At 35.6% G+C, this 24,003-nt stretch overlaps 1 protein-coding gene across 5 annotated transcripts in view; it reads left to right on the top strand.

The window, feature by feature from the left end:
• The window catches only part of CD200R1 (CD200 receptor 1), a 57,776-nt gene extending 35,901 nt beyond the window's left edge, over positions 1–21,875 (top strand). For all 5 annotated transcript variants that reach the window (XM_063806999.1, XM_063806997.1, XM_063806998.1 and 2 more), the window contains 6 exons: positions 11,914–11,979; positions 13,576–13,893; positions 14,019–14,267; positions 17,888–17,996; positions 18,542–18,587; positions 19,278–21,875. In XM_063806999.1, coding sequence (XP_063663069.1) covers positions 11,914–11,979; positions 13,576–13,893; positions 14,019–14,267; positions 17,888–17,996; positions 18,542–18,587; positions 19,278–19,400 — 911 coding nt within the window. In that variant the 3' untranslated portion in view covers positions 19,401–21,875. The remainder of the gene's footprint in view (positions 1–11,913; positions 11,980–13,575; positions 13,894–14,018; positions 14,268–17,887; positions 17,997–18,541; positions 18,588–19,277) is intronic.
• The last annotated feature ends 2,128 nt before the right edge of the window (positions 21,876–24,003 follow it).

The raw sequence follows: 24,003 nt of genomic DNA, 5'->3' as shown, positions 1-24,003 counted from the left end.
ATTAAAGTCTCCAACTATTATAGCAGATTCATTTATTTCTCCTTGCTGTTCTATCAGTTTTTGCCTCATATATTTTGATCCTCTTTTGCTAGGTGCACATATGTTAAGGATTATTATTTCTTTTTGGAGAATTGACTCATATATTATTATGTAATGATAACACATCATTATGTAATAACTTTTCTTGCTCTGAAGTCATTGCTGTTTAAAATTAATATAGCTACTTCCATTTCCTTTTGATTAGTATTAGCATGACTTATCTTTATTCATCCCTTTTCTTTCAAACTACATATATATATATCTCTCTCTTTAGATTTCAAGGTTTTTTGTAGACAACATATAATTGGTCTTGCTTTTTGATCTACTCTGACAATCTCTGTCTTTTAATTGGTGCATTCAGACCATTAATGTTCAAAGTGATTACTGATACTGTTAGATTAATATCTACCACAGTTGTTACTGTTTTCTTTTAGTGCCTCTGTTCTTTGTTCCTATTTTTGTCTTCTACTCTTTTCCTGCCTCTTATGATTTTACCTGAGCATTTTATATGATGCCATTTTCTATCCTCCTTAGCATATTAGTTATATTTCTATTTTTACTTTTTTAGTCATCACTTGAGCTTGCAATATACATTTATAATTAATCCAAATTAACTTTCAAATACTACTATATACTGTTTCGTGGGTAGTGTGAATACCTTGCAATAACAAAATAATCCTAGTTCCTTCCTTCCTTTCCTTGTATCATTATTTTATTCATTCTTCTTATACATAACACATACATAATCAAATACATTGTTACTATCATTATTTTGGACAAAGTGTTATCTGTTAGATTAATTAAGAATAAGAAAAATGCAAGTTTTAATTTTACCTTCACTTGTTCGTTTTCCAGTGTTCTTCTTGATATAGATCTGAGTTTTTGACTGATATTATTTTACTTCTCTCTAAAAAAATTTCTCTCAACATTTATTGGAAGGCAGGCCTACTGACAACAAATTCCCACAATTTTTGTTTGTCTGAGAATATCTTTATTTCTCCTTCAGTTTTGGAGGATAGTTTTTGCAGGACATGAAATTCTAGGTTGGTAGTTTTTTTCCCTCAACACCTCAAATATTTTACTTTGCTGTCTTCTTGCTTGCATGGTCTCTGAGGAGAAGTTGGGTATAATTCTTTTCTTTGCTTCTTGGTAGGTAAGGTGTTTTTCCCTTCTGGCTTCTTTCTGAAGTATTTCTTTACATTTGATTTTCTGTAATTTGAAAATAATACATCTAGGTGTAGGTTATTTTTGGCATTTATTCTGCTTGGCATTCTCTGAGTTTCCTGGATCTGTGATTTAGTGTCTGAAATTAATTTGGAGAAAATTCTTAGTCATTATTATTTAAAGTATTTCTTATTTTTTTCATTTTTTTAACTACAATATAGCAACTTTTCAAAAACAAAATTTGAAATAGATTAAAACTATTGTGATTGTGAAAAACTCTACAGAGCTCAAGGGAAGGAATGCATGTTGATCTCAGAAATTATGGAATTAGAAAGTTGAACTAGATGAGGGCTCTCATCTCTGTTCCTCTCCTGCTTCTGCTTTAGTTACTTATTTATATTAATTTTAATTGACACATAATAATTGCGCGTATTTATGGGGTACATAGTAATATTTTGATACATACAATTTGTAGTAATCAGATCATGGTAATTGGCATATCCTTCACTTCAAACATTTCCTTGTGTTGGGAACATTCAATATCCTCTTCTAGCTCTTTGAAAATATGTAATATATTATTGTGAACTATAGTCATCCTACAGTACTATAAAACAATAGAACTTGCTCATCCTACCTAGCTATAATTTTGTGCCCTTTAACAAATTTCCTCTATTCCCCCCTTTCCCTTACCCTTTGTAGTCTATAGAAGCCTGTGTTCTGCCTTTTACTTCTATGAGACCAACTTTTTTTAAACTTCTGCATAGAATGAGAACATGTGATGTTTGGCTTTTTGTTCTTGGCTTATTTCACTCAACATAATATCCTCCGGTTCCATCCATGTTGCTGTGAATGACAAGATTTCATTTTTTATGGCTGAATAGTATTCCATTGTGTATATATACCACATCTTCTTTATCCATTCATTTGTTATTGGGCGTTTGGGTTGATTTCCTGTCTTGGCTATTGTGAATATTGCTGTAATAAACATAGGGGTGCAGATAGATATTTCTTTAACATATTTATTTCCTTTCCTTTGAATAAATGTTTACTAGCAAGATTTCTGGATCATATGACATTTCTATTTCTAATTTTTTTAGGAACTTCCATACTGTTCTTCATGGAGACTGTATTAGTTTACATTCCTATCAGTGGTTTATAAGAATTCCCTTTTCTTTGCATCCTCACCAACATTTATTTGTGTCTTTTTAATAATAGCCATTCTAACTGGGGTGAATGATATCTCCTTGTGATTTTGACATTTCCTTGATGATTAGTGATGTTGAGCACTTTTTCATGTATTTGTTAACCATATGTATGTCTTCTGTTCAGAAATATCTGTATCAATTACCCATTTTTAAGTTAGTTTTTCTGTTATTGTGGAGATATTTTAATTCCTTGTATATCTGGATATTACTCTTTTGTTGGATGAGTATTTTACAAATATTTTATCCCATTCTGTAAGTTTATTCATTCTGTTTATTTTTTTGCTGTGCAGAAGGTTTTTAGTTTTATATAATCCCATGTGTTTATTTTTGCTTTAGTTGCCTATGCTATTGAGGTCTTATTCTTAAAATTATTGCTCAGATCAATGTCCTGAAGTATTTCATCTGTGTTTTCTTCTAGCAGTTTTATAGTTTCTGGTCTTATATTTAGGTCTTCAATGAATTTTGAGTTGATTTTTGTATGGGGTGAGAAGCAGGAGGTCTAGTTTCATTCTTCTGCATATGAATATTCCGTTTACCCAGCGCCATTTATTAAAGAAGGTGTCCTTTCCCAAATGTATGTTCTTGACATCTTTGTCAAAGATCAGTTGACTGTATATATGTGGACTAATTTCTGGGTTCTCTATGCTGTTCCATTTTTCTATGTGTCGATTTTTATGCCAGTACCATGCTGTTTTGATTAGTACAGCTTTATGGTATATTTTGAAGTCTGTTAGTGTGATGCTGCAGCTTGGTTTTTTTTTTTTTTTTTTTTTTTGGTTTGTTTGTTTGTTTGTTTTTTGCTCAGTATGGGCTTTGGCTGTTTCAGGTCTTTTGTGATTCCATGTAAATTTCAGGATTTTTTTTCTATTTTTGTTAAACGAAATGACACTTCATTGGTATCTTGATAGTAATTACATTTATTCTGTAGATTACTTTGGGTAGTATGGGCATTTTAACAATATTAGTTATTCTAGTCCATGAATATGGGATGTCTTTCTATTTTTTGTGTCTTCTTAAATTTCTTTCTGCAGTGTTGTATGGTTTTACTTGCAGAGATCTTTCATCTCCTTGGTTAAATTCATTCCTAGATATTTTATTCGTTCATTTATATATTTTTGTAGCTATTGTAAATAGGATTGCTTTCTTGATTTCCTTTTCATCTGGTTTGTTGTTTGTGTATAGAAATGCTACTAAGTTTTGTCTATTGATTTTGTATGCTGCAACTTTATTGAATTTGTTTATCAGTGTTAACAGTTTTTTGGTGCAGTCTTTAGGGTTTCTCTATATAAGATCATGTTATCTGGAAACATGGACAATTTGATTTCCTCCTTTCTAAATTGGATGTACTTTACTTATTTATTTTTCTTGCCTAATTTCTCTGGGCCAGACTTCTAGTACTATCTTGAATAACAAGGGTGAGAGTAGGCACTTTTTCTTCTAATTCTTCTTCTAATTCTTAAAAGCTGAAAGCTTTTCCCCATTTAGTATAATATTAGCTACATGGCCTATAGATGGCCTTTATTGTGCTGAAGTACTTTCTTCTGTACCTAATTTATTGAAAGTTTTTAGTGATGAAGGGATGTTGAATTTTATAAAATGCTTTTTCTGATCATATGATATTAAAATAATCACCTAGTTTTTGTTCTTCATTTTGTTGATGCAATGTATCACAAATATCTATTTGCATATGTTGAACCATCCTTGCATCTCTGAGGTGAATCTCACTTGATTATGGTGCCTGATGTTTTTGATGTTCTGTTGAATTCATTTGCTAGTATTTTATATATATGTTTATTAGTAATATTGGCTTGTGCTTTTCTTTTTTGCTGTGTCTTATCTGGTTTTTGTATCACAATCATGCTGGGCTTGTCAAATGAGTTTTGACATTCGATGACATTCAAATGAGTTTTACATTCAATTTTTTGGAATAGTTTGAAGTATTTCATCTGTGTATCAAGGACTGGTATTAGTTCTTTAAAAGTTTGGTAGAATTCAGCTGTGAAGCCATTTGTTCCTGGACTTTTCTTTGTTGGGAGAATTTTCATTACTAATTCAATCTCATTTCTCATTATTGCACTGAGGTTTTCCATTTCTTGTTGGTTTAAAGTTGTTAGGTTGTCTGTATCCGGGAATTTTTCAGTTTCCTCTAATCTTTTGAATTTATTCATGTGTAGTTGTTCATAATAGTTTCGAATGGTCTTTTGTATTTATGTAGTCTCTGTTATTATGTCTCCTTTTTGTTTCTGATTGTATTAATTTGGTTTTTTCTCTTTTTTTCTTTATTCATCTAGCTAATGGCTTGTCAATTATGTTAATCTTTTTACAAACCCACAGCTCATATCATACTGAATGGGCAAAAACTAGAAGCATTCCCCTTGAAAACTGGCACAAGACAAGGATGCCCTCTCTCACCACTTCTATTTAACATGGTATTGGAAGTTGTGGCCAGGGTAATCATGCAAGAGAAAGAAACAAAGAAAATTCAGATAGGAAGAGAGGAACTCAAGTTATCTTTGTTTGCAGATAACATGATTCTATATCTAGAAAACCCCATCATCTCAGCCCAAAATCTTCTTAAGCTGATAAGTAACTTCTGCAAAGTTTCAGGATCCAAAATCATTGTGCAAAAATTGCTAGTATTCCTATATACCAACAACAGACAAGACAAGAGCCAAATCATAAATGAACGCCCATTCACAATTGCCACAAAAGAATAAAATACCTAGGAAAACAACTAACAAGGGAAGTGAAGGACCTCTTTAAGAAAAACTATAAACTGCTGCTCAAAGAAATCAGAGATGACACAAACAAATGGAAAAACAGTCCATGCTCATGGATAGGAAGAATCAATATTGTGAAAATGACCATACTGCCCAAAATAGTTTATAGATTCAGTGCTATTCCCATTAAGCTATAATTGACATTGTTCACAGAATTAGAAAAAACAGTGTTAAAATTCATATGGAACCAAAACATAACCCAAATAGCAAAGGCAATCCTCAGCAAAAAGAACAAAGCTGGAAGCATTATGCTACCTGACTTCAAACTACACTATAGGGCTACAGTAATCAAAACAGCATGGTAGTTGTACGAGAACAGACACATAGACCAATGGAACAGAATAGAGAACCCAGAAATAACACCGCACACCTACAACTATCTTATTTTTGACAAACCTGACAGAAACAAGCAATGGGGAAAGGATTCCCTATTTAATAAATGGTGCTGGGACAGCTGGCTAGCCATATGAAGAAAATTGAAAGTGGACCCCTTCTGATATGGTTTGGCTGTGTCCCCACCCAAATCTCATCTTGAAATGTAGTTTCTATAATCTCCATGTGTCATGGGAGGGACCTGGTGGGAGGTAATTTAATCATGGGGGGCAGTTACTCTCATGCTGTTCTCATGATAGTGAGTGAATTCTCATGAGATTTGATGGTTTTATAAGGGGCTTTTCCTCCTTTTGCTTGGCCCTCCTCCATGCTGCTGCCATGTGAAAAAGGACACGTTTGCTTTCCCTTCTGTCGTGATTGTAAGTTTCCTGAGGCCTCCCAAGCCATGCTGAACTATGAGTCAATTAAACCTCTTTCTTTTATAAATTACCCAGTCTTAGGTATGTCTTTATTAACAGCATGAGAGCAGACTAAAACACCTTCCTTACATCATGTACAAAAATCAACTCAAGATGGATTAAAGACTTAAATGTAAAACCCCAAACTCTAAAAACCCTAGAAGGAAATCAAGACAATATCATTCAGGACATAGGCTCAGGCAAAGATTTCATGATTTCATGACAAAGATGCCAAAAGCAACTTCAACAAAAACAAAAATTGACAAATGGGATCTGATTAAACTAAAGAGCTTCTGCACAGCCAAAGAAACTATCAACAGAGTAAACAGACAACCTACAGAATGGGAGAAAAGTTTTATAATCTATTCATCTAACAAAGGCCTAATGTCCAGCATCTACAAGGAACTTAAACAAATTTATAAGAAAAAAAGAACCCCATTAAAAAGTGGGTAAGGAACATGAATAGATAATTCTCAAAAGAAGACATACATGCAACCAAGAAACATGAAAAAAAGCTCAACATCACTGATCATTAGAGAAATGCAAATCAAAACTACAATGAGATACTATCTCACACCAGTCAGAATGGTGATTACTAAAAAGTCCAGAAACAACAGATGCTAGCGAGGTTATGGAGAAAAAGGAACACTTCTACACTGTTGGTGGGAGTGTAAATTAGTGCAACCATTGTGGAAGACAATGTGGTGATTCATCAGAGACATAGAGGGAGAAATACTGTTTGACTCGGCAATCTGATTACTGGGTATATACCCAAAGGAATATAAATAATTCTATTATAAGGATACATGCACGTGTATGTTCATTGCAGCACTATTCACAATAGCAAAGACATGGAGTCAACCTAAATGCCCATCAGTGATAGACTGAATAAAGAAAATGTGGTACATATATACCATGAAATATTATGCAGCCATGTATAGATGAGTTCATGTCCTTCGCAGGGACATGGATGCAGGTGGAGGTGATTAGATTATCCTCAGCAAACTAATGCAGAAACAGAAAACCAAACAGTGCATTTTCTCACTTATAAGTGGGAGCTGAATGATAAGAACACATGGACATATGGAGGGTAGAAACACACACTGGAGCCTGTCAGAGGGTGGGGAGTGGGAGGAGGGAGAGCATCAGAAAGAATAGCTGATGGATGCTGGGCTTAATACCTCGGTGATGGAATGATCTGTGCAGCAAATCACCATGGCATACATTTACCTAATTAACAAACCTGCACATCCTACCTATATACCCCTCAAGTTAAAATATTGGAAACAGAAAAAACAAAACTTTTTTGTTGTTGATTTTTTGCATTTCTTTTTAGGTTCAGTTTCATTGAGTTCTGCTCTGATCTTTATTCCTCCTACTAATTTTGGGTTCAGTTTATTCCTGCTTTTCTTCCTTAATATGTGCTGTTAGGATGTTAATTTGAAATATTACTACTTTTTTGATGTAGGCATTTATTGCTATGGATTTGCCTCTTAATGCTGCTTTTGCTGTATCCCTTAGGTTTTGGTATGTTGTGTTTCTATTTTCATTTGTTTCAAGAAATTGTTAAACTTCTTAATTTCTTTCTTTACTCATTTGTCATTCAGGAACATGCTGTTTAACTTTCATGTATTTATATAGTTTCAAATGTTCCTCTTGTTATTGATTTCTAATTTTATTCCATTGTGGTCACATAAGATGATATGATTGTAATTTTTAAAAATTATTTGAGACTTGTTTTGTGACCTAACATATTGTCAGTTCTGGAGAATGTTCCATGTGCTGGTGAAAATAATGTGTATTTTGCAGCTGTTATATAAAATGTTCTGTAAAGGTCTGTTAGGTCTGTTTGATTTATGGTGCGGTTTAGATCCAATGTTTCTTGATTTTCTGTCTAGATCATCTGCCTAATGCTGAAAGTAGGGTGTTGAAGTCCCCACCTATTATTGCTTTGAGGTTTATCTCTCCCTTTAGTTTTAATAACATTAGCTTTATATATCTGGGTGCTCCAACGTTGGGTCCATATATATTTCCAATTGTTATGTCATCTTGCTGAATAAATTCCTTTATTTTTACATAATGTTCTTTTTTATATAGCCTTTGTCTTAAAGTCTGTTTTATCTAATGTAAGTATAGCTACTCCTGCTTGTATTTGGATTCTGTTTGCATGTCTTTTTTCCACTCCACTTTCAGTTTATGTGTGTCTTTACAGGTGAGATGAGTTTCCTGTAGGTGGCATATAGTTGTTTTTTTGAGATGGAGTTTCGCTCTTGTCACCCAGGCTGGAGTGCAATGGCATGATCTTGGTTCACTGCAGCCTCTGCTTCCCCGGTTCAAGCAATTCTCCTGCCTCAGCCTCCCGAGTAGCTGGGATTATAGGTGCCCACCACCATGCCCAGCTAATTTTTGTATTTTTAGTAGGGATGGGGTTTCATCATGTTGGCCGGGCTAGTCTGAAACTCTTGACTTCAGGTGATGCACCCTCCTTGGCCTCCCAAAGTGCTGGGATTACAGGCGTGAGCCACCGTGCCCAGCTGGGTCTTATATTTTTAAATCCACTTGGCCAGTCTATATCTTTTAATTGGGAAATTGAATCAGTTTACATTCAAGATTATTTGATAGATGAGAACTTACATCTGTCATTTTATTGATTTTTTTTTTTCTGCTTGGTGACAGTCTTGCCTTTATTTCTGAAGGATAGTTTTTCTGGATATAATATTCACTGACAGTTATTTTCTTTCAGTACTTTGAATGTATCACTCCATTTTCTCTTGGCCCGTAAGGTTTCTGATGAGAAATCTGCTATCAGTATAAGGGGGATTCCCTTATATTTGGCTTGATGCTTTTCTCTTGCATGTTTTTATCATTCTTCCTTTGTCTTTGCCTTTTGATAATTTGACTATAACGTTCCTTAGAGAGGATGTATTTGGGTTAAATCTATTTGGGAAATTTTGAACTTCTTGGATCTGGATCTCTCTCTCTCTCCCAAAACTTGGAAAGTTTTCTGCTATTATTTTATTAAATATGTTTTCTGTGCCTTTTTCTTTCTTTTCTCCTTCCAGAATTTTTATAATGTGAATGTTTTTTGCTTACTGATGTCTCCTAAATCCTGTAAACTTTCTTGATTTTTTAAAAATTCTTTTTCTTTTTGTTTTTAAAATCCTCATGTATTATTTCAAAAGACTTGTCTTCAAGTTCAGAAATCCTTTCCTCTACGTTTTCTATGCTGTTGTTGAAAAATCGTATTTTTTATTTCATTCATTGACTTCTTCAGCTCTAGAATCTCTTTTTTTATGATAGCTATCTTTTTGTTGAATTTTTCATTTAAATCACAAATTGTTTTCCTGATTTTATTGAATTGTTTATCTGTATTCTCTTTCATCTCATTGAGTTTCCTTAAGATTATTATTTTGAATTCTTCTTCTGGCATTTCATATATTGCCTTATAATTGGTTATGTTACTGGAGAATTACTGTGTTCATTTGGGGGGTCTATCATATTTTCTTGCTTTTTCATGTTTGATGTGTTTCTATGTTGATACCTACACATCTGGTGCAATTGTCGCCTCTTCTAATTTTATGGTGTAGGCTTCTTAAGAAAAAGCTTATTCATATGTAATCCATTCTAGTGATGTTTGCAAGTGTCCCTATGACCTAGGTGGTGAGAGTTTGTGGCAGCAGTGGCACAGCTTTGCTGGGAGTTGGTTTGCCAGCCTGCTTTTCAGGTCATGGGTGCTTGTGTGCACATGGTGTGTTACTCAACTTGGCATCTGGCTTGCTGGGTTTGGGACTATGGGGCTCTTACTCTGGCCCTGGGCACAAGCACATGGTTGTTTGGCTATCCTCAGGGCATGTCTGCTAGGGGTGGACCCACTGGGCTGTTTCTTAGGTTCTGGAGTGGGTGGGCAGCCACTCAGCCAGTCTGGGGGCATGTCTGCTGGGAGTGGGCCCACCAGATTATTTCTCAGGCCCTGGGCACAGGTCCCCACCTGCTCAGCTGGTCTGTAGGTATGTCCACCAGGGGCATGCCTGCTGTGCTGTTTCTCAGTTCCTGGGGGTGAATGCATAATCTGTCAGTCTAGGGTTGTGTTCACAGTAGGGGCCCGCTGGCTGTTTCTCAGGCCCAGGACATAATCATGCAGACACTCAGCTGGTCTGGCTGAGTTTCCACTAGTGGTGGATCCACTGGGTTGTTTCTTAGGCTCTGATTACAGGCATGGGGCCACTTGGTAGGCCTGGGGTTATATTTGCCAACAGTGAGCTTGTGGGGCTGTTTCTCAGCCCTGGATGTGACTGCTGGGCTGGCCTGGGGGGGATGTCCACTGGGAGTGGATCTGCCCTGCTGTTTCTTCGGCCCCAGTTGTGGGTATGGAACTAATGTGTAGGTCTGGGGATGTGTCCTCTGGGAGCGACACCCTTGACAGTTTCCCAGATCCTGAGTGTTGGTGTGGGCTGCTGATTAGTTATGGGGCTGTATCTGCCACATGGAGGACTCACAGGGCTATTTCTCAGGCCTTGAGTGAGGGCATGGGGCTGCTGGGGAGGCCTGGACACATGTCTGTGGCCATGTTTGTTGGGGAGGAGGCACAGGACTGTTTCCCAGGCCCTGGGCGAGGATGCATGTACACTCAGCTGGCCTAGGGTTATGTCAGCTGCTGGGTCCTCTCGCCTTCAGGAGAGGGCATGCAGTGGTTTGGCCAGCTCAATGGCAGGTTTGTCCCGGGTAGGACTGCCAGACTGTTTCTCTGGCTGGAAGTGTGGGGAGAGGGGATTGGTTTCCCTACTGTGCAGGACACAGTAGTCACAGCCAATCCTGAGCCCAGGCTCCATGCAGCAAACGTATAGCCAGCTGGTGGGCTGGAGAGGTACAGTGGCTACTAGTCCCCAGGACACGGTGTACTTCAAAAGTGGCTCTAGTCCATGGTGGCCCCTTGCTGCAGCAGCTTGGCTCACAGAGGGTGGGTGGGAGGTAGCAGGTGCACACATTGTGCCCCTTATCTGGAGCAGTGCAGCTGTATGAATTCCTGGTAGCACTCCAAACTGGGCTCAGGGCTTGTGAGGACTGTGAAATTCTCTTGAAATAACTCTTTTCAGTAGCTATAGGGGCTGGTGGGGTTCTTCTGCTTATGTTTTCCCTGCAAGAGAAAGTCCCTCCTGAGCCTGGGCCAATCCAGGAAGAGGATGTGGAAGGATGGGGTGCCAGAGGCAGGGTGCTTTTATGCTTCCCTCCTGAGCTTCTGATGACCACGAGCTCCTCTCCACTCCTTTTCTGCACTCCTGCACTCTCCCTTTGATACTCCAGTAGAATCTTAGCTGTCTATTGCTTGGTCCTTTCTTTTGGAGGAGATGTGCACCAGGGGCCTCTAGTCAGCCATCTTGCTGACATTTGCTTCTGCTATATTTTTCCCTTTGTACTCTAATAAGTAGAAAACAAAATGAGAAAGCAACAGAGATGGATGGCCCCTTCTCAGTTTTGCTTCTAAAATTCTTGAGAAAGGGCACTGCTGTATTCACCTGGGTGAGGTGCCCAACATTGGACCAAATAACTTTGATTGGGAAGTGGTAGCTGAAGAAAGGGATGTAATTGGACCAGCTCATGTGAGATGCTCACGTAGACCAATCTCCCTGGCTGAGGAAGAAGGATGCAGTAGAGGCAGGTTTATCTTTTTCAAAATATTTCAAAACAAGGTTTTTCAAATCATGAAAGAGAAATTATTGATTAATTACTTATAAGTACAATTTTCAAGATATTAACACATTTAGTCCCCTAATGATCGCATGACTTCTAATTTCTGTTTTACAATGATTTTTGTGTAATTTTAATTATGGTTAACTGGTTGCCTATCATGTTGGATGAGACTTTGTGGAGGGATACTGGCTTCCACTCTGAGTACATAAAACTGATTTCATTTATTCTTCTCTAAATATTTTCTAGCTTCAAGCAGTTTATGTATGGATGAAGAACAGATTACACAGAACTACTCGAAAGTACTCGCAGAAGGTAATATGCTTCCTTACTAGTGGCCAGCACCTAGGGATGGAAAGTTGAACTTCCTTAGAAATATTAGCTAATGACCTGACTGGAAGCCAGCCTTATGACTACTTGAAGAACTTGGTGATCTGAGTACTGTGGTATGAGGGATCCTGAATGACCCAACCTCTAGTTGTTCTCCAAACAAGCCATGTTCTTGCTTGTCTCTAAACCTTTGCTAAGGTGGAGTGGCGGAAGGAGCATGGATTTAACTACCTCTCAGATCGATGTTAAAGTATTACCTCTTTCTTCATCTAGTTATGTATTTATTAATTTGCTGTGAAATGCAAGGGCTAGAGTACAAACCATGTAAGAGACAGGTGACACCAAAACAGGATAGGAAAGATGTTAAATGTAGGGTTTAGCAAAAACATCCTTCACCCACATAAAGGTTTGCCCCTCTATAGCTGATTCTGCTTATGCTATAGTGATGAAATCACTGACACTTACCTTTGTTAGAGGTGAGTAGTGACAAATACTTTGGTGGACTAATCACCTCTCAGTAAACCCTTACCAAGTCACTGACACATTGTGTCAATTTATGGGATGCATGAGGTTCTACGTTGGAAGATGCTTGTAGGATGCAGGGCTTAATTTTTCCTTTAAATGATGGACAACAGGGATCAACTTACGCCTTTAGTGTTGATAATTGGATTGAATATACAGAAATAAAATCTGTGAGCTAAGTTCACAGCTGAACTATCTGAAAGTGTATGTGTGACTAAATAGGAAGGAATGAAAACTCATCCAAAGGCTACATTTGATAACGTCATAAATTTGCAATAAAATATTTTTTATAAAAAATGTCTAAAGGGAAATTAATCGTTTTTTAAAAATTATATATCACACTATATTTTCACAAGAAATAAATATTTCTAAGCATCTCTTATCACAGGGCATTATCATTTTTCATTTTTATGGGATGGCTCAACTGGTGAAATAATATTTTTTTTTTTTAAAGATCTGTGGGTTTCACTGACTTTGTGATTCTTTTTTAAAAAAAGAACTTAAAAAAATTTCTAGCTAGTTCAACCCAAATGCCATATTAGTTACTTTAAAAGAAAGCACTATATATTAATACATACCACATTTATGTTTGTCTGAAACAAAAACCTTAGAGATAGACTTTTTTGTGCTCACCAAAGCTGAGGAGGAGACAGCCACATCACTAATTGTTCCATTTTCTTTCCTGTGGCACATACATTGTATGATAAAGGCAATAGTCTCCACCACCTAAAGATTAGATGTAGAACATTGCCTTTGTTGTTTAATTTACAATTCTCTTTGTTTCTAGATATTAAAACTTCTGAATTAATATCAAAAATACTTTATTATATATCATATTTCTAATAATACATAATACAGGAGAAAATTGGTTAATCTCTAGATTGGGTTCAATATATTATTTATATTTTGAGAATTTTAATTTTTTATGAAGGTCTAATATTTTTGGAATAAGATCACCATCAAAGTTATGTTCTAGTGTAACTTCATATGTTGTGGATAAATGTAACACATGAAGTTCTTTATCAAGCTTTTCTTTTATCATTCTCTTTTCATGTCCAGTTAACACTTCATGGCCTGTAAAGATGGCTACAAATGCTGTGCTTTGTTGCCCTCCTATCGCATTAAGAAATTTGATCATAATAACATGGGAAATAATCCTGAGAGGCCAGCCTTCCTGCACAAAAGCCTACAGGAAAGAAACAAATGAGACCAAGGAAACCAACTGTACTGATGAGAGAATAACCTGGGTCTCCAGACCTGATCAGAATTCGGACCTTCAGATTCGTCCAGTGGCCATCACTCATGATGGGTATTACAGATGCATAATGGTAACACCTGATGGGAATTTCCATCGTGGATATCACCTCCAAGTGTTAGGTAAGGAGCATCATATATTGAGGTATTTCACATCACCAGATTTGTGACGGAAACAAATGTCTCTCTGAATTCCATATGCTTTATGTGAAAACTGAAGCATTTTTTTCCCTCTTTCCTCTCTGCAGTTACACCTGAAGTGACCCTGTTTCAAAACAGGAATAGAACTGCAGTATGCAAGGCAGTTACAGGGAAGCCAGCTGCGCAGATCTCCTGGATCCCAGAGGGCGATTGTGCCAGTAAGCAAGAATACTGGAGCAATGGCACAGTGACTGTTAAGAGTACATGCCACTGGGAGGTCCACAATGTGTCTACCGTGACCTGCCACGTCTCCCATTTGACTGGCAACAAGAGTCTGTACATAGAGCTACTTCCTGGTCAGTAATTCTTTTAGTTTTATTTTTTATTTTTTTCCATTCTTTTAAAGGAGTTAAGAAAAAAAAAAGGTGTGCAAATATATTTTGTTCGAGGATGCTCTCCCCACTCTTCATTTTTATCTCTTCCCTGACCAAAATAAAGAGATGAGTTTAGGAGAATAGTACAGACATTTGTTGTAAAAAGCCCTTTTTTAGAATGCAGTTTAATTCTACTATTAATGTTCACTTCTATGCTAGTAGTTAATTAGCATGAGTAGTATACTTTTAAAAATAATACTTATGGCTTATTGAAAGATAAGGTATACTTTGAAGCATGTAATTATGGTTTTATTAGAAGGATACATTTACTCAAAGTTGCTTTTATGAATTTTTAGTTTGTTGTAATTTTGTTTTCTGGACTTTTCATCATTGAATTTCTTAAATGTCTTATAATAACATCTATGATTCATTTAATCACTGTTTAGTTTATTTACTCTCTGCTCTCATCCTACTCTCATTTCTTGTTATTTAAAAACTATTAAATATCAACAAACATATTTAAAGTGCAATTGTTCTGTAAGGCTTCATGAAAAACATTAGCTCTACCCCTGTCTTTCCAACCCAATTGCCATCTCCATTAAACTCCCCACAGGTAGGTACTTTCAAATTTTCCAGTCTTTCTTCTAGTAATTAGTGCCATTTTTATACAACATGCTCATACTGCTATTTCTTACTGTATCAAATTTAGACATTATGTAATCACAACTTCTTATGGTAGATGAGGATTTCACATTACCTTCTTCCTTTCCTTCAAACTTTAGTTGAGGTAATGCAATTTTTCATTAAATAGCCTGTTCCCATCAATTTGAATATTTAAGTACTGTTAAGTGCTGAATCAAGAAATACACTCATGCTTTCTCTTTCAAATGACTTTTTTTCCTTGGACTTCATAAGTGCTTTACCTTTTTTGTTTCCTTAAGAATGTATGTACCTATCGTGAACTATCACTAAGCCTATTGACAAAACTAGAGAACCCCTTAGTAATATTTTCTACATGGTCAGATTTATTAGGTAATCTGTTAGTTCTATTTTTTCTCAAAGTCATTCCTTCTTGAGTTTTGGTATGTGTTTGGTCTAATCTCTCCTGATTGGCCTCTAGATCTGCTGTACAGCTATTGTCCTGGACACTCTCATTGCCTCAGTCCTCTACTTAGCCTCTGTCTATTTAATCTGAGTTTCTTCTGTCTTCTATACATTTGTTTGTTTTTAACTCTTTCTTTCATATATGAGACTTTTCTTCACTCTTTGGTAATCCTTGGGTATGGATTCATTTTGAAGTGAGTACTATATGAGCTACTTGGAAGCTCTACTAGTTAATGGTTGGATTTGTCAACTAGTTAGCTTCAGTTCAGTGAAAAGAAGCTAAGTGATTTTTTAATAACTAGAGATTTGTTATGTATCTGAAGGCCTTTTCTCTAGGGCTGTTCAGGCTCTGCAGAAATTAACTCAGCAGTTTCTGGCCTTGGAGAGATAAGCCTGACTACCAGTGTTTGGGAAAGGAGGGAGCAATATGTGTATGTGTGTGAGTGTGCATGTGAGTGTGCCACTGTTGAGAATCAGACTTCCTTTTATACCTCTCTTCAGTCTGGTATTTCATTCTCACCCTCCCTGATGTCTGGATCCTTGACTTTGGAGTCTCTCCAGTTCATCTTCTTTGGACCAATCTGCCAATCTCCCCTTTTTCTGCTAGTTGGGAAAGGTGTGCTACATAAAATGGGGCAGGAGACATGGGAACCTGCCTGTTCTCAAGACAAAATTTCAAAGAAGCTCTCAACTTTTAGCCCCATACTTCACCCCTCCACATACTTCTTCTTCTATATTTGATGCTTCCTACTCTAGAGTTTTCCTGGAGTTTTGTGTATACTGAGGTTTGTATTTATTCTATGTTGTAAATCATTAGTGAGTTTTCTATTCATTTCTCACTTAAAAACAGTTCGAAATCTTTCATCTGTTCTTGTCTTCATCCCTCTTCTCTTTGTCTTTGCAGATCTACACTAAAAAAATTATTTTTACCAACATTTTAGTAAGTTTTAATGAGGGAGAAGAGAAAATCTCATGTGTTGAAACCACCTTTTTTTATATCTATCATTTAAGTCATATGTGTAGGTTTTTTTGAGTTTAGCAATATTTACTGAAAAGAGAAGTTGTACCTTGGTTATGTGTGAAATATCACCATTTCATATTACAATATGATGTCAGATTTATAGTGTCTCAGAATTGAAGGGAAATTCTCATTCAAATTCCTATGTACTGCAGGGATCTCCTTGATGTCTTCCTTGCACGGTGGATCTTCAGCTTCTGCTACTACAAATTCAATGAGAGAGAGCTTAGTAGTTTGAAAGCAAGGGTTTTAAAAAATGTTGTTTTAAACAATGTAACCAAACATTTAATTTTCATATAACATATGGAGAAATTCAGTATTTAAAAACATCAACTGTGGAAGAAAGGTGGAAGGACCAGATGCCAGCCTGCTCAGTCTCCACTTCATCTCCTCTGCTGCCCCTGAGCTATATTCATGCAACACCAGGAGCATAGTTTGCAAATCATTGCCTCTCAGGCTGGCAATTCCTTTGTTGATTTGCACGCTTGTCAGATAGAGTTTTGTATTGCTGCCAGCAGCTAATAAATAAAGTTCCTGCTGTGTATTCATTTCAGTTTCAATGCCCTGGGAGAAAGATGACTTCAGAATTAGGGTTACTTTTCCAAGTATCTTCCTTACAATTGCCCATTTAGTTGGAGGGGAGAAACACTCTGCTATAACAGAGTGGTAGGAATTCACCACCAATGAATCTTTAAAGCAACAAAACCCTGATATAAGGTGATGTCTTGCTGAAATCTCTGGAGTCTGTATTGAAAAAGCAGTTTTATTTTAATAATTAATTCTCAAACTATTAATGGGTCAGAAGTGTTGAAAATGAAACTACAGATATGAATTTCATGTATTGTGAGACATTATTGAATGATCTATATAGATAGATATGGATATAAATATAGATTATTTTAGTAGACTTTAATTTTTAGAGCAGTTTTAGGTTCACAGCAAAATTGAGTGGAAAGTACAGAAATTTCCCATATAAGCCCTGCCTTCGCCCATGTCCAACCTCTCCCACCTACACCTGCACCAGAGTGTTACATTTATTAGAACTGTTGAACCTCCATTGATACAACATTGCCACCCAAAGTCCATACTTTACATTAGAGTTCATTCTTGGTGTTGTACATTCCATGGGTTTGGACAAATGTGTAATGACATGTATCCACCAGTACAGTATTATATGGAACAGCTTTATTGTCCTACACAATCCTCCTTGCTCTTTCTATTCCTCCCTCCTTCCTCACCACCAGATAATCAATAATTTATTGACTATTCCCCTAGTTTTATCTTTTCCGTAATGTCTTACAATTGGAATCATACAATATGTAACATTTCCAGATTGGCATGTTTCACTTAGTAACATACATTTGAAATTCCTCTATGTCTTTTTATGGTTTGATAGCTCATTTCTTTTTAACATTGAATAATAAGATAGTACATTATTTGGATTGTACCACATTTGAACCATATATTTTTGTGTCTATAGTTCCAGGTGCCAAAAAATCAGCAAAATTATATATTCCATATATCATCCTTACTATTATTATTTTGACCATCGTGGGATTCATTTGGTTATTGAAAGTCAATGGCTGCAGGTATTGACTAATGAATGTTTTTTTCTTCTTCAGCTTTATTAGGCTAGAAAAGAGTCAGAAATATGGAACTGACCGTATTGGGTATATTAGGATGTTAACATCAAATCTCCCATAATCAAATCTTGAAGGTGTTAGACTTGGACTACTTTGAATGATGAGAGAGACTTTGCTAGGTTGCTTTGGCGTAGAAGCATGGAAAATTAGGCGATTTAGGGTAGGATCTTGGGAGAGAAAGTGCATGTTAATTTTCACATTTGGGTAAATAATTACAATTCCTTCATGCACCAAAGAGGAGATGTTACATGCATTCAATTGCATCAAGCTTCTATTGCATAATTTCACTTTTTCAAAATCCGGAATATTCTTATTTGGGGATATTAACCACGAGCAGTATTCTTCACTTATTTCTAGTAGTTTCTTTCTGATTTATTATGGCTTCTATCAAAATTAAACACAATTGTCAATAGTATACTGTCTTATTTTCCCATTTTCGATCTAAACAATGATGTTTCCTCCATTCACTTCAATTTATTTTATTTTTATAGAAAATATAAATTGAATAAAACAGAATCTACTCCAGTTGTTGAGGAGGTAAGATAAGATAAAAAAGACTAATTGCAAACTTAAGCCAATAGTCTGAAAATCTAGCAACATAATTTGTAGTTTGTATCAATATTAGTGTTTCAGTTGAAAAACTAAAACAATTCTGACTTGCAGTGCTTATATGTGTGATTACTTTGTTAATTATCTATCAAATACTATTTATACATCATCACTCTGAACCACATTTTCACTTCATGAACTATATCCTAACACATATGATGTTTGGCTCCTTTAGACTGTAATCTTTAGAGGAAATGAATTGGTGTTTCTTGTCACCAATTTGAAAGCATCTCTAATTCCTGACTTTTCCTTTTCAATACTATCATTATTTTTCTCTTACACAAACTTAAAACATATCCTGCTCCTTCATCTCTTATTATAAGTAGCTTACTCAGTCTCCAAAGCTCTCCTTTGGAGTACTCATATCACTTCATTCATCTCCATTCCTACTTGCACAGAGCCATTATCTCCACACAGAGACTTATGTAGTTAACAAATACTTTTTGATAAAATGTTAGAACAAATCCTGCTCTTATGTTTATATAGGCCCAGAAACACAATTATAAGCACTCTTGAGCACCTGTTAGAAATACTAAAGCTATGGGCAACTGTTACAAAAATACAGATAGTCTCTATGATGATTTTTTGAATTGATTTTAACTTTGAGTTCTTTCTTAGGATGAAATGCAGCCCTATGCCAGCTACACAGAGAAGAACAATCCTCTCTATGATACTACAAACAAGGTGAAGTCGTCTCAGGCATTACAAAGTGAAGTTGACACAGACCTCCATACTTTATAAGTTGTTGGACTCTAGTACCAAGAAACAACAACAAACGAGATACATTATAATTACTGTCTGATTTTCTTACAGTTCTAGAATGAAGACTTATATTGAAATTAGGTTTTCCAAGGTTCTTAGAAGACATTTTAATGGATTCTCATTCATACCCTTGTATAATTGGAATTTTTGATTCTTAGCTGCTACCAGCTAGTTCTCTGAAGAACTGATGTTATTACAAAGAAAATACATGCCAATGACCAAATATTCAAATTGTGCAGGACAGTAAATAATGAAAACCAAATTTCCTCAAGAAATAACTGAAGAAGGAGCAATTGTGAACAGTTTCTTGTGTATCCTTTCAGAATATTTTAATGTACATATGACATGTGTATATGCCTATGGTATATGTGTCAATTTATATGTCCCCTTACATATACATGCACATATCTTTGTCAAGGCACCAGTGGGAACAATACACTGCATTACTGTTCTATACATATGAAAACCTAATAATATAAGTCTTAGAGATCATTTTATATCATGACAAGTAGAGCTACCTCATTCTTTTTAATGGCTATATAAAATTCCATTGTATAGTTATATCATTATTTAATTAAAAACAACCCTAATGATGGATATTTAGATTCTTTTAAGTTTTGTTTATTTCTTTTAAGTTTTGTTTGTGGTATAAACAATACCACATAGAATGTTTCTTGTGCATATATCTCTTTGTTTTTGTTTGAGTATATCTGTAGGATAACTTTCTTGAGTGGAATTGTCAGGTCAAAGGGTTTGTGCATTTTACTATTGATATATATGTTAAATTGTGTCAAATATATATGTCAAATTCCCTCCAACATTGTTTAAATGTGCCTTTCCCTAAATTTCTATTTTAATAACTGTACGATTCCTGCTTCTACAGTTGCCACTTTCTCTTTTTAATCAACCAGATTAAATATGATGTGAGATTATAATAAGAATTATACTATTTAATAAAAATGGATTTATATTTTTGGTCATGTTTGTAAGAGAGTAATGCACCTGTGAGAACATTAGCTTATTCTGAACTCATTATATCTCCACAGAGGTGTTGATACTTGATGCCTAACAGTTTTGCAGATGTGCTACATTGGAACTGTGTATTTTTATGGTGTACATTCTATTGTGATATATTTATTGAATAATTAATGTCTATTGACCATATAAGTGGCGAAAAATGCACCATAGAGGACATGGGGTATTTATTTACAAACTATGAGCTACATGATAAGCAAGTGGCCATGGGATGACATGACCCTCCCCTCCATATTTTTGTGGAGCAAAATATTGGCAATGTTTATGTGAATCATTGTTAATATCATGAAATTATTTTTAATTAAAAACATAAGTCTATTTTCTCCATAGCAGAAAAAACATGAAAAGTTTTTTCATCATGATAGAAATTGAAACAAAATATATCCATTCTTCAATCATACCATCTGAGATTTTTAAGACAGCTATTTTGTCTTATAAGTATATTTTTCTCCCTCTAGACATTTCAGTTACTATGGATTTTGTCCTCAAAGGGACTTTTAGTCTATTTTGGATGTAAAGCTAATCTAATGACACTTGGCACATGATATTTTGATCAAGCCATTTTGACTTGACCAAAAAGCAGTGTCCCTTAGGTTTCTGCATATAAATATTACCAAGCAATGTTCACAATAGACATCATTACACTGTCCTTGAAATTTATTAATTCTTCATCCAACCCTGGTTGAGCTGAGGCTCATAGTTAGGTTCAAGACTATCTGTTTAAATATTACTGAAAAACAAAGTAAGACAGTATTATGCTTACCTCTTAACTTGATAATGTCAAAACAGGCATGTTAAATGACATCATAGAAAAGACTTCAAGATAATTTATAGAAGTTAAATTATATTGTACAGAAAATAATTGTATGAAAATCTCTACTATGGGGCTGGAACATGGTTGAACATTAGAATGATATAAAAAATTATATATATTCTCCAAATCCACGCTAGACCTGTCAAATTAGAGAATCTAGAGATTAGACCTGGTGTGTCAGCAAGGTCATCCAGGAAGCAGAGGCTGAGACGGAGTTAGGTGTGATTACTTACATAGTCGATTACATTTTACAAATAACATTTTATATGTCTCATTTACTGTGCTTTCTCCCCATCCCATTTTGTATCTTTTCCTTTGCTTTGCTAGATTTGTCAATTTTCTCTCTCTTTCTCTGTCTCTCTCTCTTTCAATATCTCTAATAATTTGAAAGTAATTCATCATAACTAAACATCTATTGGGGTTATGCTTCACTTACAAACTTCTGAAAACGGCTTTACTGAGATATAATTGATATATTTAAGTGTACAGTTTGTTAAATTTTGCACATATTTAAAATGTGGACTTTGGTAAATGTTGACATAGTTTTACATCTGTGAAACCATCAGCATAATCAAGATAATAAACTTGTCCATCACCCCCCAAAATTTTCTTGTTTCTTTGTGAGCCTATCCCTACAAACTTCTTGTTCCTCCTCATCCCCCGCTCCCCAGGCAACCTCTGATCTGCTTTCTGTAACTATGTATTAGTTAGCATTTTTTAGAATTTTCCATAAATAAAATCATGTAAATATCATCACAATAGACACTCTTTTACTTTTTTGGTTGGACTTTTTTTCTCATTATAATTATTTTGAGATACATCCACATCCACACAATGATACTTCATTCTTTTTATTCCAAATAGTATTTAATTTTATAGCTATACCAGTTTGTTTATCCGTTTGCCTGTTGGTGGACATTTGTGTTGTTTCCAGTTTTGGGTTATTAGAAATAAAGCTGCTATACACATTATTTTGCAAGTATTTTTGTTGACATATATTTTTATTTTTCCTGAGCAAATACTGATGAGTGGATTGGCTAGATCAGATGATATGTAGATGTTTCACTTTTAAAGAACTTGCCAATCTTTGTTTCTTTTCTTTTTTTAATTTTTTTTAAAGTAAACTTTTAATTTCAGATAAGTTTCATTTATTATTATTATTATACTTTAAGTCCTGGGATACATGTGGAGAAGGTGCAGGTTTGTTACATAGGTATACACGTGCCATGGTGGTTTGCTGCACCCATCAACCCATCATCTACATTAGGTATTTCTCCTAATGCTCTCCCTCCCCTAGCTCCCCACCCACCAAAAGGCCCCAGTGTGTGATGTTCCCCTCCCTGTGCCCATATGTTCTCATTGTTCAACTCCTACTTATGAGTGAGAACATGCGGTGTTTGGTTTTCTGTTCCTGTGTTAGTTTGCTGAGAATGATGGTTTCCAGCTTCATCCATGTCCCTGCAAAGGACATGAACTCATTTTTTATGGCTGCATAGTATTCCATGGTGTATATGTGCCACATTTTCTTTATCCAGTCTATCATTGATAGGCATTTGAGTTGGTTCCAAGTCTTTGCTATTGTGAACAGTGCTGCAATAAACATACGAGTGCATGTATCTTTAAAGTAGAATGATTTATAATCCTTTGGGTGTATACCCAGTAATGGGATTGCTGGGTCAAATGGTATTTGTAGTTCTAGATCCTTGAGGAATTGCCACACTGTCTTCCACAATGGTTGAACTAATTTACACTCCCACCAACAGTGTAAAAGCATTCCTATTTCTCCACATCCTCTCCAGCACCTGTTGTTTCCTGACTTTAATGATCGCCATTCTAACTGGCGTGAGATGGTATCTCATTGTGGTTTTGATTTGCATTTTTCTGATGATGAGTGCCGATGAGCTTTTTTTCATATGTTTGTTGGCAGCATAAATGTCTTCTTTTGAGAAGCATCTGTTCATATCCTTTGCCCACTTTTCGATGGGGTTTTTTTTTCTTGTAAATTTGTTTAAGTTCCTTGTAGATTCTGGATATTAGCCCTTTGTCAGATGAGTAGATTGCAAAAATTTTCTCCCATTCTGTAGGTTGCCTGTTCACCCTTATGATAGTTTCTTTTGCTGTGCAGAAGTTCTTTAGTTGAATTAGATCCCATTTGTCAATTTTGGCTTTTGTTGCCCTTGTTTTTGGTATTCTAGTCATGAAGTCTTTGCCCATGCCTATGTCCTGAATGTTATTGTGTAGGTTTTCTTCTAGGGTTTTATGGTTTTAGGTCTTAGGTTTAAGTCTTTAATCCATCTTGAGTTAATTTTTGTATAAGGTGTAGGAAAGGGGTCCCGTTTCAGTTTTCTGCATATGGCTGGCCAGTTTTCCCAGCACTATTTATTAAATAGGGAATCCTTTCCCCATTGCTTGTTTTTGTCAGGTTTGTCAAAAATCAGATGGTTGTAGATGTGAGGCATTATTTCTGAGGACTCTGTTCTGTTCCACTGGTCTATATATCTGTTTTAGTACCAGTACCATGCTGTTTTGGTTACTGTAGCCTTATAGTATAGTTTGAATTCAGGTAGCGTGATGACTCCAGCTTTGTTCTTTTTGCTTAGGATTGTCTTCGTTGTATGGGCTCTTTTTTGGTTCCATATGAAATTTAAAGTAGCTTTTTTCCAATTCTGTGAAGAAAGTCAATGGTAGCCTGATGGAGATAGCATTGAATCTATAAATTACTTTGGGCAGTAT

This window comes from Pan troglodytes, chromosome 2, assembly GCF_028858775.2.
Source record: "Pan troglodytes isolate AG18354 chromosome 2, NHGRI_mPanTro3-v2.0_pri, whole genome shotgun sequence".
In the NCBI taxonomy this organism is placed as follows: domain Eukaryota; kingdom Metazoa; phylum Chordata; class Mammalia; order Primates; family Hominidae; genus Pan; species Pan troglodytes.
This window is presented reverse-complemented; position numbering and strand designations above follow the sequence as displayed.